Source organism: Leuciscus leuciscus (genome assembly GCF_965113295.1).
Source record: "Leuciscus leuciscus genome assembly, chromosome: 16".
Classification (NCBI taxonomy): Eukaryota; Metazoa; Chordata; class Actinopteri; order Cypriniformes; family Leuciscidae; genus Leuciscus; species Leuciscus leuciscus.
In genome coordinates this window covers 21,454,011-21,473,060 of record NC_138740.1, presented here as the reverse complement: position 1 = coordinate 21,473,060, position 19,050 = coordinate 21,454,011, and the positions used below count along the sequence as shown (strand labels likewise).

The following is a 19,050-nucleotide window of genomic DNA, read 5'->3' as shown; positions in this document are numbered from 1 at the left end:
CACACTGGCAGCATTCGAAATCGCATATTTCCCTACTATATAGTGGGCATAAAAAACAGTATGTGACAAAAGTAGTATGTCCGAATTCCCTGTACTCATAAAAGAGTAGGCTAAAAGTACCCGGATGACCTTCTACTGATGGCGAGATTCTGAAGTGCGCACACTTTACTATCCCACGGGCTACGAGAGAGGATTTGTAAATGGCAGTGAAGTGACGCAATTAACGCTGGTAGGCCACATCATGATAATGAAAACATGATGATTGTATGCGATTTTGGACGCAGCCACTGTTACCCTATCACATCACCTAAAACAAATCAATGTATGACTGTAATGTGGCAAAGACAAATGATAGTAAAAGGGATTATTTGACTGCCTTTGTGGTATAAGAGTAAACGGCACATAAAAACAAAACAACTATGAATGTTTTCTTGACCGATGTCGCTCAAATGGTCTGCTTTAAGGGCAGGTTTTTTTATTTGTTTTTTGGCCAGCAAAGGCTGCAATATGGACCAGACATTTAGTAATTTAATCAAACATAAAAGCTTCACTATAAAAAAATAAATAGGCCAATAATAATAATTTTAAAGGAACCGTATGTAAGAAATGTATTTCAATGAATCATAAAATGGCCCTGATATGTCACTAGACATTAAGAAATCATGTTCATTTCAAATACTTACTGTATATCACTGACAACAGTAGTCCGGCCAGGATATTGTCATTTAAAAAGTGAAGTTGCAGCCCTCAACTGATGTTGTGTTTTGGCCTGATGCTCTACCCTCCACCTATCTACTAATCACAAAGTCAGTAGTGTTTCGGCATCCGGGTTGCCACCTCTGCTCTAGTTACCACAGCTGCAGCTACAAACGTGTCGGATAAAAAAATGTCTAACGTTACGAAACCTAAAAGACCTCGTTATGAATCCGAAATACATTGTGAAAAAAACGTACTGTTCAGGACTCGTCACTTGCCATTGGAAGCTCCTTGTAGCAGACTATGTTCCTGCTGGATCCTGCAGCCTAACTGGCAACCTTGAGTTAGGGGGGAGGGGGAGGGGATACACCGCTCTACAGTCATTTGAAAGTACCAGTTTTGGCCACAATCTTACATACGGTTCCTTTAACAAAATTCTACAGTAAAACCCTTAAATGGTTATGTTTTTATATTGAAAAAATATATTAGATAAACAGAACAGAGTGTAATTTTACCATAACATTTTGTATATAAAAATACTCACATCATTTTACAGTGAAAGCTAAAAAAAAATGAACCTATTTGGTTATATTTTTTATTTAAATTGAAACATTTAATATTTCGTTTTTATTTTTGTTATCATTAATAAACACTGGGATGTTTATGTTGCAATGTATAATGTTTCTTCTTTCATTATTATAGTAACTTTTGTGTGTATGTGTGTGTGTGTGTGTGTGTCTTGTCCCCATTAAGATAGTAAAACTTAAGATCACCTAGCCTACATTGTGGGGACCAGCCAGCGGCAGGAAATTTATTAATTAACATAATAAATGATATTTTTTGGAAATGGGTAGGTTTAGGGATATAGGGTTAGTGTAATGGTGATAGAAAATACTGTCTGTAAAATATCAAAATCATTATGCCTATGGAGAGTCCCCGCAAAGATTGCGAAACAGAGTGTGTGTGTGTGTGTGTGTGTGTGTGTGTGTGTGTAACACTGTGTTCAGTTCATTAGCCGTTTTTTCTCATGAAAAAAGCCATTTTCATGAACTTCAGTGACCATGGAGGGGCCATTGAGCCTTTAACTGCCAGAGGGGTCCCAGCTGATCACTCAGCCTCCACGTGACCCGTCACTTTACATTCTGTTTGATGAGATGACGTGACTACTCTTCATTCATTAACACCATATTTAAACACATTCTGATATCTTAATCCTTTTACGTGTATTGCCGACATCAACATCTGTTAATAACAGCAATCGCTATAAGCTTAAAAGACTAAATCTTAATTGCATGACAGCTAGAGTGCGCGCGCGCACTGTCGCGCCTTGATACAGTGACGTTTCTTTAAAAACGAGTTAAATTAAATATTGTAAGCACGCAAAAAAAATTGACAAATAGGTAACATTTACATTTTCATAAAGCACAAACACTGTGCACAGACCAGCCTTATTGGATATACAGTATTTTCCTCTATTGTTATAGCAAAATACATACGACTGTAAAATGCATACCTTTCATCCAGTCGACCACCTGGCTTGTTGACCACCTGCTTACAGGTTCCATGACCAGAGCCATTGTGGAAGTTTTTGCAGACGGTGCCAAACAAAGGTGCGAAAGAGGCGCTTCAGCACACTCCAGATCCACTCACGCAGATTTCTGCCTGTTTTTCATCCGCTGCATGTTTACACTGCAATTTCTGCCTTGGTTCTTGAAAAACGAAGCGTTGGTGGTCTTTCAAGTTCAAAGCATTGCTCTGCATTCCTTCGCTCTAGTCTTTGTGAGAGAGCTGTCAGAATAGCCTTAAATTTCTCTTGGTCGCGCGCGAGGGTTTATCCTCATTTCTATCATATTTATTCACGTTGCGATGCCTTTAATGTTTCCATTCCTCATCCCATATATCGAGCCGTAGAAGAAAAACAACGGTGAATTCGCGCAGCTGTTTGCCCCGTCTCAAGCTGTTACCAGTAAACAGTAGTCTGCACGCGCGCCCCTCGCGCACACTCGTATGACTCGCGCCTCGTCCATTCTTGCCAGTCGTTGGCTCTGGCAAATGAGCCGTCATGAGGGCCAAGCAGCGGAAACATCTCCATAATTGAGCTGTGTGCCAACCAGAGGATTAAATACACGCTTACATATAGGCCAGTATTCAAAGATTGGGGCTATTGCTTAACTTTTATTGTTTGCAGATAATCATTTACTTGTGTGTTGTGTTATATGTATATGTTTAGATGAACAGTATTTCTTTTAAATGACAATCATCTTTTTTTTTCGTTTTTTTTTTACTTCTTACTGTTTTATGAAGAAATTGTATAAAAAATAAATAAAAAAAGCAATAAAAATAAATGGTGACTGAGACGTCAGTTCCGTCCCAACCCCCTTTTTTGTGTTCCATGTAAGAAAGAAAGTCATAAGGGTCTGGAACAACATGAAGGTGAATAAATTATGGCATTTTTTTCATTTTTAATCCAACGTGCATACAGATGTAAGGTGCACGCGCACACACACACACACACACACACACACACACACACACACACACACACACACACACACACACACACACACACACACACACACACACACACACACACACACACACACACACACACACACACACACACACACACACACACACACACACAATCTAAAGTAACATTAATATTTAGGCTGTGGTAGAATATGCATTCAATTGAATGCATGATTAAAATGGCAAGTTTTGGCTTATTTTTTCAATAAGGTGTTTTAAATGCCTGCTGTCCTCAAAACTGGAATGACCTATAGTCAGGGCTTTGTGCATGATCATTCAAGGGGAAACATGCAGCGCCATGGGCTGACTTTCATGCCACTAGCCTGTCCCAATTAAGCCACTTTCTTTTTAAGAAACATGGTGCCAAACAAAAGAAAAAAAATCCTGACATGCATGAGCCAGTTTGGTTTATGTGACTGTTAATTACAGAGATAGTTTTCCTATAAATTCTATCATTTACTTACCCTGTTGTTCCAAAAAAGTACTTTCTTTTTTTCTGTGGAACATAAAAGAATCATTTTGAGAAATGTCACAGTGTATTTTTGTACATAAAAACTAAATGGTGATCAAAACGATTCGGTTACTAATATTCTTAAACAAATATTTTTGTGCTCTTCAAAATATAAAATGACAGGGATGTATTTCACAGAGTGCTTTATGTTGATTTGACATCTCATAGGAACATAAGGGGAGTGCGTGCTGCTGACAGATGTTGAGAATCCTTACTGCCGGCAGGGGTATTGAGGAGAGGCTTTTAAGGGACAAGGGGAGGAGAAGAGATCAAGGTTCAAGAGCTGCTCCATTAAGACTCAGACTCACCATCTGCAGTTAGAGTTGGAGGCTTAAACAACTATAACAAATCTACAGCATATGAGATCAGTGCCTTTCACAACGGGAATTCAGGCCTTTTAAATACAGAAACAACACAGGGATCAACACATGATCCTTCACCACAATGGTGTCAAATAGGGTATCAAGGTTAAGTCAAGGGTCTACATCCTTTTTACACAAATGAATAGATGCATAGTGCATAGAAAGACAGAGCAGGGACTCCCTGTTAATTATAAAAACTTCATAGCATTTGATTAAATAAATAATATAAAATATCTTTATAGCTATTTTTGTATACTTTTTCACACAAAAATGTATCAGAAAGAAATAATTGGCAGAACCCTGTTGAAGACCTTTGGTATCGGTAGATTTTTATTATTTTTATGGGGAAGCAAAATAGAAAGGGAAAATGGGTAATTTAAAAGAAAGGTATAATAAATAGCCTACACTACAAGCCAAGAAATAACCAAAATATGACTTAATTAAACAGGCCTACACATATTTACTGAATAAATAACACAATATAAACCTAAAGCAAGTAATATGTGACAAAACACAATGCTCCTGCTGAAACACACAACCAGCTCAAAACATCAGAATAAAAGCTTGATCTGTTCCCAGAGACACTAAAAGTAGCAGGTGACAGATGACTAGTCTACGGCCTCTACGAACACTTACAAAATCTACTTCACCAAATATTCTTGCTGTCCCTTTAAGAAAATAAGGAAGTAGGCCTATAACTTCAAACCGAAAGTGATATGGTCAGACACTGTATAGGTGCGTGTTTGGTAGATGTTTGTTCGCTGGTAAAGTGTAATACACGGGCTTGTAGTGGCATACTGGCCCATAAATTAATCACAGATGAAAATATTTTATGAATAGATAGGCTATCATTTAAAGTTAACCAACCGGTTTTATTCGTTTCGTCTTCCGGAATTATATGTGAACCAGACGTGGGATCGAGACGATTGCGGATCCAGAAACATTGAAATAACGTTAAACAAAGGTGAAATCATTCGATATTTTTCTCTTAAGCTCTCATTTGACCACATATAAAGTCAAACTTTCTTGTAGCTACCATGAAACAGGCTGACCAAATATTGTCTTCAACATAATTAACGTATTTTTTTTCACACTGTGCATAGATAAACCTAATGCAGTCGTTCTTGTTTGTATATTTATAAGGCCAACAGCAACATGGAGTGGACCAGTGCAACTTGTTTTATTAACTATAGCCTTTAGGCTAGGCTACTTCTCTAGAAAAGACGGCACGTAAAGATTTAGCTCTAGCTATGTCGAGTCTTCTCGTACAAAAGTACGCCAAAAGTAAAACAGCGCATTTTAAAGTTTATGTGCGTGTACATTTTGTCATATAATATGAATATTTCATTGTAAGCACAGAGGCAGTTTGTGATTGGCTGTCAGACAGTTGCAAAAACAACTCGCTGACATTTTAGGCTGGCGCCGCAAATTGTAGTACAATAGTGTAAAATGTTACTTAACCAGGGTTTTAAATGGGCTAACAAAAGATGAATGTCTACTGTAACTGTAGACTTTTGTTTAAGCAAAAATTGGGCAATATTGGAGCCCTCCGACAGGAAGAGACATGGATCATTCACATGAAAAGCAAATGAACTTTGCAATATCTGTGTATCGCTTTTAACAGGGTAAAAACACCAAGCTGCTTCTGATAAGCGGGGGAAACGCTGCAAGTACGAGATGGATGACGACGGAGTAGACATGGCGTCAGACAACAGTCTGCCATTAGGAATTGGGGCTTCCGCCTTCGGGAGTGAAAATGGGGATGAAGAGGACGACTTCATTCCTCAAAGGACACTTCCATTCACCCTCGGATACTCCGATCCTGTGGGGTAATATGGTTTTTGGTAATCTGATATTGGTGTGATAGGGTTCAGAAAGGAATAGCTATGTTGACGTGCATTATTTTAGACGCACGCATGCTTGACTGTTGTGTAAGTGCGACGCCTGCTGGTAAGACCAGGAAGGAACACGCCAGTATTTGTGTACTACGTTTAGTGTTGCTTACCTTGGTTAATTAAATCTAATTCGCTTTCATTTGATTGTCTTTTTCATGTTTATATGTACATGTCATTTACAATGATCTTTCTCACCAGACAATACGTGGAGAGAGCAGAGTCCCCTGCACCCAGTTACGCTTCCATGCAAAGCGACAGCTGGTCAGAAACAAGAGAGGAGCATGAGGAGCATTGCACAAAGTAAGTTTGCTTCACTTTCATTTAGCCCGAAGAATTGTCTGTTTGTTTTGTTTTTTTAAGATTATAGGACATAAGTCCAGACCTGGGCCATCTTTTATATATTGTCATCTTTCCTTGCAGAGTTAATATATTCATCATAAAGTTGAAGATAAGAGCATTTTAAAAAGAGGATTTAGACTTTGAGCAGTAGTGAGATATGTAGCATAGTGTATGAGTGAAAATAATACCTAAAATGGGTTGTTTGAAAGGTCAGAGACTTTGCTCTCTTTGTGCTTGTGGCTTAGGTTGCTATTCTTGTAATTCTGGTTGCCCTGGTTAAGATTTTCAACTTTCCACAGGGTTCTGTTGTGCAGACGGGATTCGTCTGCTTCTAGCAATGAATCCTTTAGTAGTGATGAGGACATGCATCCAGAGGGTGATGCTGAAGAAAGGTGAGTGAAAGTCACATGATGCATCTGTATCATTCTGGTCAAATATTGGTATACAATTCAGAAGTCGTATAGAGATTATACATATTGTTAAAAAGAAAAAAAAGATTTGAATTTCAAGCCTGGCCTATATAATTTAAATGATTAATGTATTTACATACTTGGTTATGTTGCTTACATTTTCATTAAAATACTAATTTTTGTTGTACAGATTTATACGTGTACACTTATTTTAATATTAAATTACATTTTAATGTGGGAGGGAAAATTGAATATTTAGCTGAACCTTTTATTTTTGATTAAAGTTAACATAATATTGTATTTTTGTTCACTGCATATTTTTATATGCATATTACTTATTTAAGTCATTTATAAAATACACTACCATTCAAATGTTTGGGATCAGTAAATAAAAAGAAAAAAAAAGAAACTTTTATTCAGGAAATACATTACATTTACCAAAAGTGACAGTAAAGATATTTACAATATAAAAAATATAAAAAAAGATTTCAAAAGAATTCAGTTCTTTTTATCTTTTATCTTAAAAAAAAACTGAAAAAATGCATACTGTATAATGGTTTCCATAAAAACATTAAGCAGCACAACTACTATTTCCAACATTGATAATAATAAGTAAATATAAATAATTGTTCTTTGAGCAACAAATCAATATATTAGAATGGGTTCTGAAGGATCATGTGAAACTGAAAACTGGAGTAATGATGCTGAAAATTCAGCTTTACCATCACATGGAATAAATTCAATTTAAAATATATTTAAATTGAAAATAGTTATTTTAAATTGTAATAATATTTCACAATATTACAGTTTTGTATACTGTGTTCTTGGTCAAATAATTGTAGCCTTAATGAGCATAAGAGAATTCTTTCAAAATCATTAAAAAAATCTTACAGACCCCAAACCTTTGAACAGTGGTGTTCGTGTAGTTTTCATTTATCCTCACCTGAATATTCTAAATAACTCCTCCTTTTTAAAATAAGCACACGGAAGAAGGTCAGAAAGGAAGGTACCCTGAAACAACAAAAAGTCCCTGTTCCTGTAAAACCAGAGTTGGTAGTAGATCCAAATGAGAAAAGGCATCCAGCGATGACAGTGAAATTTGCTTTTGAGGTAAGGCCTACAACCAATGGACATCCATTTAAAGCAATCACAATATTACCATCAATTGCCTTTTACAATGAGTTGAGAAAACTATCGTTCTGTGCTTCATCTCAGGCCCTCTCAATCTGCCTAAAGAAACTTGCACAGGACGAATTAAAGTACTTCAAAAAACAAATGTGGGAACGATATCCAGAGCGCTTCCGTGATCCCCTGGATGGGCTTGATATTGTGGATCTGGTGGATAAGATGCTGGAGATCTGTGATATTGAGGTGTCTTGGAAGATCACTCTGGCGCTATTTGAGGTCATGAACTTTAAGAAACTGACTGAATATCTGCAAGGACTACGCAAAAGAAGTAAGTCATATTATTTTATCCTCGTTAAAGCATTACAGTGCATTTCAAACAGTTGTCTTAAAGTCTTTCATTTGGATGTTTCACAGATGAAGTGCGCTACGAGTTGAAATTGGCTCTGAAGAAGAAGTATGAGATGGTGTATGAGGGTTTTAGTCCACAAGGACAGCCAGTTCCCTTTGAATCGGTCTATTCAGACCTTTACATGACAGATGGCATTAATGCATCTGTGAACAGCGAGCATGAGTTCAGATCAAAGATAGAAGAGCTCCAAGAGACTGGCAAAGTGAACAGGACGCCATTAACCGGAAATGACTTATTTCCCACTGTGACTACGAGGGCAAGGCACATAAGGTCGGTGTTATCCAGAGGGGTCCCAGGAAGTGGCAAATCATTTGCAGTGCAGCGCTTCATCCTCGACTGGGCGGATGGAAAAGTCCACCAAGGTATTTTCTTTCTCATTCCTCTGCAGTTCAAGGAATTGAACAAGATGCTGGAAGGAGAGCATACCCTCCTCTCTCTAATCAGCACCTTCTATCCAGAGATGAAGGAAATAGACACTCTCGAATTTGAGGGCTGCCCAGTAATGTTCATATTCGACGGCCTAGATGACACTCAAATCCACTTTACCTTCCGGAGAACAGCATATTGGTGTGATGCGTGCAGGCCTTCGAGTGTGAAAGTGTTGATTACTAACCTCGTCAGGGGGAACCTGCTCTATAACGCCTTCGTGTGGATCATTTCTAGGGCAGGAGCTCTGGATGTGATCCCACCAGAACACGTCCACCAACTTGTGGAGGTTCGTGGCTTTACTGATGAACAGAAAGAGGCCTATTTCAGGAAGACGATCGTAGACCGAGACCTTGCTGAGAGGGTGATCGCTCACATCAAGTCTTCTAAGACGCTGTTTATTATGTGCCACTTGCCATTGTTCTGCTGGGTGGCATCTAAAGTGCTGCAGCGACAGTTTCAGTCTCTTCCACCATCAGTACAGGTGCCCAAAACTCTTACCAATCTGTACACCATCATGCTGCATCGTCACACTCAAATGTCAGTTCAGAAACTGCAGAATGACCCCACTGAAGAAACCAAAGGTCTTACTGCTGATCAGCTGCTCATTAAGCTTGCAAAGCTGTCCTACAGCATGCTTGAGAAGAACGAGTTTCAGATGGAGAAAGAACATTGGGACGAGGTTGAATTGCCGGATTCATACCCAGCCATGGCCTGCACCGGTCTCTGCACTGAGTATTACAGAGAGAAGTACATGATTTACACCGAGAAGGTGAGCTGCTTTGCTCATCCGACCATTCAGGAATACCTCGCTGCTCTTCATGTTTTCTTCTGTTTCAAGAAACATGGGAAGAATATCCTTGAGCAGAGCAAGCTGAAGGTCTTAAAGGTTTCCTTGACAGAGTTACTCAAGAGTGCAGTTGACAAAGCTTTAAGCTCTAAGAATAGCAACTTCGATATCTTTCTCCGCTTTCTGCTGGGTTTGTCTGTGGAGGCCAACCAGGAGCTGCTCAAGAACCTCCTTCAGATCTCTACTGGTTCTAGCCAGAATGCAAGGGAGGAGACGACACGATACATTACTAAGAAAATCAAAGAAGGCCACTTCCCGGAAAAAACTGAAACCCTTAAGCGGTGCATTGATGAACTTAACCCACAACTGTAGCACTGATGTGTTGGTTAAAAGATGACAAACTTCTGAGAGTGATGCTATTGCATTGTCTCTTGCCAAAAGATTGAGGTGGTAGAAAAATAATCTGTTGAGAATGTATATCATCCAGGTCTACATTGAGTGTCTTGCAGTGGCATTTGGATGGGGTTTTTTCATCAGTAAAAGACTAATTGTGTGTAAACACTATAAGAATTTTTCATTCACTTTTTTTGGAGAGTTGCGTTATTGCATTTGGATATTGTTACTGCATCTTTTGTATTCAAGACTTAATGGGAATGTTGGTGTAAAAGCACATACATTTAAAGTGGGGATAGTATTAAATGCTGTTATTAGGAATTATTCCATATCAAACCTAAACATGCATGGAATATTTGTGGCACTTGTGTCCATAAAATAAAAAATAAAGACCTGCTCAAAAGTCGGTTTTGATGCTTCTTTTTTAAAAATAAATGTATTATTTATTATGCATTTTTAAAACACTATCTAGGATGATTTCAACAGCATTTAAATCAAGTCAATATTGACAAATGAGAGTATATATATACATAAATACACACACAGTAATTTCAAAGAATTAAAAATGTATTCATCAGAATAGTTTTATAACTTAAATGTTGAATTAGAAATTTTTGATGTTTCAAAACAGCATCTTAATCAAATCAATAAAGACAAATGAGTAATTATTTTGTATATAGTAAGCAAATATTCATCCTTATTTAGGTTTAAAAATTATTTTAAATTCACTTTTAAATGTTATAAATTAACATCCACATGTTAAAAAATACTAATAGACACCTGGTTTCACAGACAGGGCTTAGATTAAGCCAGAATTAGGCCTTAGTTCAATTAGGACATTTAAGTAGCTTTTATAAATGTGTCCTAGAAAAAAACGTAACTAATGTGCATCTTGACACAAAACAATGGCAGTGACATTTTAATAAATGCCTTCGGTTAAAACACCTCAAACATGCATTTTAGTCTGGGACTAGGCTTAAGCCCTTGTCTGTGAAACCAGGGGACTGTGTGTAAAATAATATTAAAACATCATGTTTTAGTCCTGAGTCACACACCACTCTGTGTCAAATGCTGACACTGTTGCTGATCGTATCAGGGCACATGTACGTGTAAGGCACTTGCAGCCCTGTGTTTCTGTCTTTGATGGACTCACTCAAAAAGGACAGCTCTGCTTGATAATCTCTGATCATTTTCTGGGGAGCCGTCTGGCAAAAGTAGTCCTCAGGGTATTGCCCAAGTGAAACCTGCATAAAAGATTAGAACGAATTTGTAGGGATTTGTGATTATTTACAACAAATGGGATAATGCAATCAGTTGAGTAGGAAACGCTCACTAAATCTGATGAAGGTTTGCTCAAGAGCCAAAAGACTGATACTAGATATGCAGAGGTGTTCATGTCAGGCAGAGTGTCCAGCAGGGTGTTTTTGTCTGATCTTCCCTTAGATGTAGGAGGGGGTCTTTTTAGAGAGCCAGGGGCGTTGGGAAACCAACTACCATAGTCAAACTAAGTAAAAAAAAAAAAAAAGTAGATCATTACACACACACACACACACATAATATAAATATGTATATATATATATATATATATATATATATATATATATATATATATATATATATATATATATATATATATATATTCATTTTAAACTTACCAGTCCTGCTCTGAGGGCAGAATGTTGAGCTGAAACTGTGAAGACCACCATGGTTACAAATTTAATGACCTCCTCCACTGTACTAAAACACTGAGGTATTCCTAAATGAGATCAAAAGGAAGATTGATGATGAAAAATATAATGACATCACACCTATGGCCATATCACTTTACTTACCTGTGCTGCTCTTCTCAAGAAACCCATGAACGAAGATCTCCTTGATCCAGTCCTGGAGTTCAGTGTCCCGCTGCACATCACCGTCACTCTTGTAGTAAAACTCCACCATGCTCCTTACAAAACTAGAGAATGACACCAAAATCACCACAAAGTCATCTGATTTGTATTTGGCACACTGAAGAATGCTTTCAATATGCCATTAAAGAAATGTAATTATGCACAAATTACTCATTTATGATGCCCCAGATCTGAAGTCCATCGTCTCTGTAGAAGAAGTTGGGAATATATTCCAGACCACGGTCACTGATGTCTTCAAGCAGGCAGAGAGAGCTGTAGGTCAGGTCGTCTGAGAGCGCCTTCTTCATGAGATTGGTCATCCCTTCATCTCCAATACTGGTATTCTGAAGTGATAATGATTTGCAAGTAATTGTGTTCATTAAAAAAATAAATGAAAATAAAAATGTCTTAAGTCAATACCTGAGTGACAGCACCCTTAGGACCGATAAGTCTGTCCCGAATAAGGGTGTTTATCTGAAGGGTATAACGTGTGTGTGGCATCAGCAACTATGAGAGAATCACAAATATGAAAATTAGTCAAAATGATTTTAAAGAGGACCTATTATGCTTTTTTACATTATCAACTTTTTTTGGTTCTTTTTGGTTGCTGTTTGAGTGGTTATGTTAAGCGGCGTGAAATTTCCGAAACACATTTGAAGTTGTTGACTAATCAGAATACACTGGCCCAGCCGACCAATCAGAGCATATTACGCTTTTCGGAAGGAGTGGCTTCAGAGACACAGTAACGAAACAGAGCGTTACTGAAAGACTGGGAAGACTGGTGCTGCGACAATTTAAAATATGTGAAAAATAAGTGCTTTGCCAAGCATGAAAAACTAATCTAGTAGACCCCAAAAACAACTATGTAAAAGGGCATAATATGGCCTCTTTAATACATCAGCTCTTGAGACTCACTGTAAAGGTTTTGCTCATCCAGGTTATGGCAGAATGTCAGGTATTGTACTGATTTATTTGAGCTGTAATGTATATTTCTTTGGTCCAAGTGTGTTTATACTCAGAAGTATTAAAAAAGGTCCTGTAAACAAATGAGCTGCACCTGACAGTATCTTGAGTACGTTATGTATTGGGTGAGCGGCCGAGAGGTTCCTTAGTAATGACACTGTAAAGGTCTCAGCCAACAGATGGGTGCGCAGATAGAAAGATGCCTGATGCTCAAGACAGTCTGCGTTCCTCACATAGATTTTGGCAAGCTGCCAATCATACTCACAGTCGCTAGGCAGGAAAACTGGATTGTCGTCTGACGCCTGTTGCTGCAACTGACACAGCAATGACAGACCAAATTGGAATCACAGTTAATCATTTGCTGTAAAATTAACAATACATACTCAGCAAGATTAAGAAAGTATAAACAATCTTCAAGGTTGGTTTATTATTTTGTTTATCTTACTGTCAAAAAAAAATAAATTCAGCATTTTTGTCTCGTTTCCAAGAGAGAAATGTTTAAACGTCCTAAAAGCAAGATCAAATCTAAATTCAGATTAGATAAAACTGAACTGTGTACATTTGTTAAATTTAATTATTTATTTATTATTTTAAGTATATTGCTTTGGAAAATAAGTTTTTTTAAAACTGATTAAAATACCTTTTATCTAAAATCTTATATTTATATTTTAAAACATATTTTAAACATAAACCTCACAAAATTTTGTATTAACCTCACTAGATTTCTGTTAAAGTGGGCTAAGAAAAATAAACTTTATTCATATATATATATACTTTTCAAATAAAATGTATCTTGTTTTAAGGAAGTTTAATACTGAATGTGATTAAGAAAACATTATTTTATTTTGTAAGGTTTTCTTCAGGGAATTGTTTGTTGTCATATGTTTGTTTTTTAACCTTATATATATATATATATATACATACATAAATAAAAGGGTGATAAGATGCCAAAATGAATACACATATTTTAAGATTTGGTCCAGTCCATTCTGTTACTGTCTTAAGTCAGTAAACCCCAGCAAATACCTGAATAGCAATAGGCAGAAGTTTGCCCAATTGGTTCTTGTATAGCAGACACAGTGGCGCCGCAACATAATGCTGCTTCCCATTGATGACTTGAGCCGGTAAATCTGCCAGTCTTTTATAGTCACAAAAGAATATGTTTCCTTGCTGTTGGGTTAAAAAAGCTAACAATTTATAGTTTGTGTTGAGATATAACATTCATATTGAGAAAGCAAGAGAGCAAATTTGACATTGTTTTACCTTCATCTCTTGAGTAAGAGAAGTTCCACTCCCTAGAAAAGGCTGCACCATACTATCATTAACAGCAAAGTTCAGAGGAAGCTCAGTGCATCGGCGGAGCATCATTGGATTGGGGCCATTTAGGAGCTGGTATCCAAAAAATTCATCATCCATCCAGTGCAGCTGCACAAATTCTATTAAAAAAAGGATTGCAACCACAAAACTGACAGATTATTTCAGTTTTACTGCACTCGGCATCTGATGTCAACATATCTGTGTAACAGATCACTTTAGCAGCTATCATACCAGAGATAGTGGTTCGAGATGGCCAAAAAGCACTCTTCATGTCTTCCATTTGAGCCCACTGATCAGGTTTTTTCACCAGTTTCTTCATTTTGATCTCACCAAGCCTGGAAGATAAATTCATCATTGGTGTAAGGAAGTGACCAGACAGGATATACTAATACCTATAATAATAATAATAATAATAAAACTCCATTTCCAGAAAAGTTAGGACATTATGTAAAATGCAAGAAAATCAAGAATCTATTTTATCTATTATCTATCTATATATATCTATATATATATATATATATATATATATATATATATTTATTTTTATATATATATATATATATATATATATATATATATATATATATATATATATATATATATATATATAGATGGCTGAAACACTCCAAAAATGTTGGGACAAAAGGAAAATAAAAGTGAAAAGATTATAGAATATCCAAGTTAAACTGTTTTAAAACAGTCCACAATGAGCAGGTGAATTGGTAATAGGTGAGGGTATTATATTTGTGTGTAAAAGTAGCATCCACTAAAGGCTCGGTCTTTGCAAGCAAAGATGGATCATGGCTTGCCACTTAGTGAGAAATGTCCAACAATTCAAAAATCACATTTCTCAGTGGAAGATTGCAAAGTATTTAGGTATTATACACCATCTACCATACATAATATTGTGAAAAGATTCAGGGAATCAAGAAAAATCTCAGTCTGTGTAGGGCAAGGCAGGAGACCTCTGTTGAATGTGTGTGACCTTTGAGCCCTCGCATAGCATTGCATGAGAGACCATCATGATACAGCGTTAAATATAGCCACATGTGCTAAGGAGTACTTTAAAAAACAAGCTGTCATTTCCTGCGAGTTCTCTGGGCCTAATCTCATCTCAGATGGTCTTAAAGACAGTGGAAATGTGTGTGGTGGTCAGATGAGTCCACGTTTCAGACTGAATTTGGAAAAAATGGACATTGCGTTCTCAGTCCCAAAGACGAAAGGGACCATCCAGACTTTCATCAGTGACAGGTAAAAAAGCAAACATCTGTCATGGTATGGGGGTGCATCAATGCAAACGGATTGGGTGACTTGCATATGTGTGTCAATTCCCAAACGATTAAAAAGTGTAATTAAAAGGAAATGTGATGTGACAGTGGTAACCAACTTTTTTGGAGTGTCATGCAACCATTAAAATCAAAATTGGCTGATTTTAAGTTGGTCAGTAAAAACATTGGAAATCTTCTCTTTGTACTTTTGTCACTTAAGAGAAAAGAGAATTAACAAATCACAGATTCTTGATTTTTCTGCATTTTACAAAATGTCCCAACTTTCCTTGAAAACAGGGTTGTAGGTTAGGAGGAACCTTACGCAGTTGAGCTGTTGAAAGCTGAATCCATGTCTTTAGTGAAAGAGAAGCGGACCACTGAGGGAAGAGACAGGGGCTCCTGAAAACACGTACACTGTGGGAGACCTGCTTTAAACTCAGTCCACCTCGAGGAAAAGCAAAGATACACAAACACATGTAACAATGAGGAGGGCACAAAATTATTGCAAAGACAAATCTTGGTCGTGCAAACTTACTGGTACACTTGTTTGTTATGCTTCATCTCATTTTTTCTGTGCTCTTTCACTTGTGAATATTTTTCGTCATAGATTTTTGTAGCTGTCAGACATAAAAGTAACAGAAAGTTACTGAAGTCAAGTTCGACAGAAAATCCCAGTCAGAAAAGACATACATTACAGTTCAAAAGTTGTTTTAATGTTTTTGAAAGAAGTCTATAATGCTCACCAAGGCTGCATTTATTTGAACAAAAAAGCTCAAAAGAACGGAACAGAAATCTTTTGTTACATTCTAAATGGCATTACTGTCCCTTTTGATCAATTTAATGCATCCTTGCTGAATAAAAGAATTGTTTCTTTTATAATCTAACTGGCCCCAAACATTTGAATGGTATGTATGTAAAATATGAATGATCACTGCTTAGAACAATGATAACAATGGTATTTATCAATAATATATATATATATATATACAAACCTTTGGCCTCTCGGAGCTCAATCACTTCCCCCTCTGCCATCCAGCGATAGCATGGGAAATGGATCACATCCTTCTCAGGGGTTCTTACTTTTACCAGAGAGCAGAACCAGTCATTCTCTGGCAAGAACATGAAATTATCTTTCTCAAGTCTGATAAGCAGCAGGTAGCCGATTGTGAACCTGGTTATCACTTTGTACTTTACTTTCTAGGTAAAACAAACAAACAAAAACAATACTACAGTTAGAGAAGCTGAGGGCTCATTTCAGTCAGATATTTCTTGTGCACATTTTAATTGTTTTAAATTGAACATTTTAAATATATATATATATATATATATATATATATATATATATATATATATATATATATATATATATCTCACCATGCCAGTCTTAAAATCTCTTCCAAGGCTGTCAAGCTTGGTCCGCTCACTCTCTCCATGTGTGCCAATTAGAGTAATGAATATTTTGTCAAAAGTGCCCGCGTGGGTCATGGAGCCTGTGGTAACCTCTACTTCATATATGGCCTCCATGGCTCTGAAAATGAACACAGAGGTTTTGTACTTGCTCTTGATTTTTAATCAAAATCATATTCTTATCCAGTAGGTACTATTTGTTTTACAGTGCAATTATATTAGTCTAAAAATGTCCACAATGCTTATACATTTTACATTTAGAGACAGTTCGCACAAAAAAAGTCATATCACTTACTCACCTTTATGTCGTCCAAACCATAGGGTTCAAACCTGTCTTCAAAAATGACTTCCCTTTTCTGTGGTTAATGAAGAAAAAGAGTGTTTTTGTCCATAATAGAAGTCAATTGTAACATAAACGGTTTGGTTATCAACATTCTTCAAAATGTCTTCAATCGTGTTCCACAGAAGAAAGTCACGCGGGTTTGGAAAAACATAAGGCTAAAAAAAATATATAAAAATGTTCTTTGTTGTTCTAACCCTTTACGATAAAAATGTAAAGAAAAAATCGAATTTGCTTTTTTAGAATGTATCTCTGCTTTTACTCTATTTTACACAGGACAAGAGCAGCAAACAGTACACACTTGCGTCGCGTTGACGAAAAGTAGACGATGCGTCCGCGCCCCATATAAACCTCACTAAATGTAGTTCAGTGTAAACTTACAGTATATAATATATAGATGTATATTTAGCATACCTTTTCAAAGAAAACATACCTGAGGTAAATGTGCAAGCAAAGCCTGAAAGACTGTTGAAAGTCATATGAGGAAAACCTAAAGCCCAGTAGCAGGACCCTGCCAAACTGGATTCTGTTTTTCCAATAGCGAAAAGCTCAGGCTCAGGCAAACCGAACTGCAGGTGAAACTAAAATAATACTGGTTGTAGCCTACCATAAAAGGACATTCCTGTTGTTTTTATTTCCCAATCAGTGACTTCTGCCCAATTTAAAAAAAACACATTACATGTAGGTGTTTTAGTTGTGCTTGGTTTAAATGTTTTACAAATTCTTTACAGCAGGAACTGTTTTTTATTTTTTTTATTTCTTTGAACCCTACTTCTTGGAATTCAATTTGTGAATCATTGTTTGTATAGCATGTTATACCAAACATGCAGACTGCAGTTTTTTTGTATGAGATAAACCAACTCATAATCATCCTTGATCCTTCAATAATAGTTTCTTATGTCAGGAAATAGTACCAGCAAAGACCAACAGCAACCAACAACTCCTTTTATTTTTGTCAAAGAGTATTGATTGACATAATGTAGGATCAGCTCACTATTGGGTGGAGTATCTGTATGAATTAGGCTTGACCATCATGATTGACATTTCAAACCAAGTTTATTTGTTATTACAGTCATGAAGATATATTCAGTTATACGCAGTCATAGTAATTATTGTTTCTTCTTTACGACATGTGCACAGTCATATTTGCCCCTGACCACCTTGAGTTTGACCCCTGGTAAGTCCTGTGTCCTCCCTCCTTTCACCAGCACCACATTGTGCTCCTGGAGGTTGTGTCCTTCCCCTGGGATGTACACAACAGCTTCTTGACCATTGGACAGACGTACTCGTGCACACTTGCGGTTTGCTGAGTTGGGCTTCTTGGGTTTCCTGATCATGGTCTTCAGAACTACAGCTTTGAGCTGTGGATGTCCAAAAGTGGCACCGATCTTTGGACGAGGTGGGGGAGGTTTGCCCCTACGGTGCATCTGATTGAGAGTGGCCATGGTCCTGGTGAAGACGGGTCCAGCCCAGAGAGGTACAGACTGCGACGCTGACAAAATAATATAGCAGAAAGTGGCATCATTCATTTTAATTATTAATTTTAAAACCATTTCAAATATTTATTTTAAAAGTTGATCAAATGATGCTGCAAAGACTCACCCTGCAAAACAGACGAGAGCATTGGCCTCAGACTTCCAAGAAAAGACATTCTTAATTCATCTGTATGAACAACTGCAAAATCGAATCATAAGATGTGTATCATCTCAGTTTAACTGTGGAACATAGTGAAACACACTGTGACAGTGTAAAATTATTCTTTTTATGTTTAATTTACCTGTATGTACGTTGCGTTAAAGCAAAGTAGCGGACGTTTCTTAAGTGCTGACTTAAGTTTTCAGTCAGAAGAGGAAAGAGGACGAATTATTTCACCCTAACACACAGTTATGTTAGCGACATGCACGTCGCCATGTTGAAAATACGTCATCGACCCGGAGGAATCTTCCTCGATCCCAGACCAGCGACGAGCTCTATACTG

The 19,050-nt window shown here is 37.1% G+C and overlaps 4 protein-coding genes across 8 annotated transcripts in view; 1 reads left to right on the top strand and 3 right to left on the bottom strand.

Moving 5' to 3' along the window:
* cnksr2b (connector enhancer of kinase suppressor of Ras 2b) overlaps positions 1 to 2,783 on the bottom strand; it is a 39,217-nt gene extending 36,434 nt beyond the window's left edge. For 2 of the 4 annotated variants that reach the window (XM_082142159.1, XM_082142160.1), the window contains exon 1: positions 2,210 to 2,783. In XM_082142159.1, coding sequence (XP_081998285.1) covers positions 2,210 to 2,273 — 64 coding nt within the window. In that variant the 5' untranslated portion in view covers positions 2,274 to 2,783. The remainder of the gene's footprint in view (positions 1 to 2,209) is intronic. The other 2 variants (XM_082142157.1, XM_082142158.1) reach the window with 1 other exon arrangement.
* A 2,012-nt stretch (positions 2,784 to 4,795) lies between these two features.
* nlrc3l1 (NLR family, CARD domain containing 3-like 1) lies at positions 4,796 to 10,294 on the top strand. The gene is made up of 7 exons (XM_082141082.1): positions 4,796 to 5,062; positions 5,723 to 5,927; positions 6,192 to 6,293; positions 6,632 to 6,724; positions 7,723 to 7,852; positions 7,958 to 8,198; positions 8,285 to 10,294. The coding sequence occupies exons 2-7, from the start codon at positions 5,776 to 5,778 to the stop codon at positions 9,865 to 9,867; spliced, it is 2,301 nt and encodes a 766-aa protein (XP_081997208.1). The 5' UTR covers positions 4,796 to 5,062; positions 5,723 to 5,775; the 3' UTR covers positions 9,868 to 10,294.
* Positions 10,295 to 10,445: 151 nt separating this feature from the next.
* LOC309477715 (hydroperoxide isomerase ALOXE3) lies at positions 10,446 to 17,780 on the bottom strand. 2 transcript variants are annotated; one of them, XM_082141084.1, is made up of 16 exons: positions 17,506 to 17,780; positions 17,028 to 17,088; positions 16,700 to 16,853; positions 16,318 to 16,522; positions 15,861 to 15,942; positions 15,648 to 15,770; positions 14,289 to 14,392; positions 14,004 to 14,176; positions 13,767 to 13,910; positions 12,854 to 13,054; positions 12,198 to 12,284; positions 11,949 to 12,121; positions 11,721 to 11,842; positions 11,544 to 11,644; positions 11,222 to 11,392; positions 10,446 to 11,132 (listed from the first exon to the last, which is right to left on the bottom strand). In XM_082141084.1, exons 3-16 carry the CDS (start codon positions 16,847 to 16,849, stop codon positions 10,953 to 10,955), a joined length of 2,016 nt encoding a protein of 671 aa, XP_081997210.1. In that variant the 5' UTR covers positions 16,850 to 16,853; positions 17,028 to 17,088; positions 17,506 to 17,780; the 3' UTR covers positions 10,446 to 10,952. The 2 variants fall into 2 exon arrangements, with proteins under 2 accessions (XP_081997210.1, XP_081997209.1); XM_082141083.1 differs by having other exon boundaries at positions 17,032 to 17,088; positions 17,506 to 17,778.
* Positions 17,781 to 18,109: 329 nt separating this feature from the next.
* Positions 18,110 to 19,011, bottom strand: mrps12 (mitochondrial ribosomal protein S12). Its single transcript, XM_082141085.1, has 3 exons — positions 18,850 to 19,011; positions 18,675 to 18,746; positions 18,110 to 18,564 (listed from the first exon to the last, which is right to left on the bottom strand). The coding sequence occupies exons 2-3, from the start codon at positions 18,721 to 18,723 to the stop codon at positions 18,182 to 18,184; spliced, it is 432 nt and encodes a 143-aa protein (XP_081997211.1). The 5' UTR covers positions 18,724 to 18,746; positions 18,850 to 19,011; the 3' UTR covers positions 18,110 to 18,181.
* Positions 19,012 to 19,050: the final 39 nt, after the last annotated feature.

Bases quoted from the DNA above. Each gene is read 5' to 3' on its own strand.
- nlrc3l1 (XM_082141082.1), top strand. From the start codon at position 5,776: ATGGATGACGACGGAGTAGACATGGCGTCAGACAACAGTCTGCCATTA. The intron at 5,928-6,191 runs GTAATATGGTTT...CTTTCTCACCAG, and splicing joins GGATACTCCGATCCTGTGGG to ACAATACGTGGAGAGAGCAG. The intron at 6,294-6,631 runs GTAAGTTTGCTT...AACTTTCCACAG, and splicing joins CATGAGGAGCATTGCACAAA to GGTTCTGTTGTGCAGACGGG.
- LOC309477715 (XM_082141084.1), bottom strand. From the start codon at position 16,849: ATGGAGGCCATATATGAAGTAGAGGTTACCACAGGCTCCATGACCCAC. The intron at 15,943-16,317 runs GTTTGTATATAT...TATGTCTGACAG, and splicing joins TGAGCTCCGAGAGGCCAAAG to CTACAAAAATCTATGACGAA. The intron at 13,911-14,003 runs GTAAAACAATGT...TTAACCCAACAG, and splicing joins CTCTTACTCAAGAGATGAAG to CAAGGAAACATATTCTTTTG.
- mrps12 (XM_082141085.1), bottom strand. From the start codon at position 18,723: ATGTCTTTTCTTGGAAGTCTGAGGCCAATGCTCTCGTCTGTTTTGCAG. The intron at 18,565-18,674 runs GTGAGTCTTTGC...TTATTTTGTCAG, and splicing joins GCTCTCGTCTGTTTTGCAGG to CGTCGCAGTCTGTACCTCTC.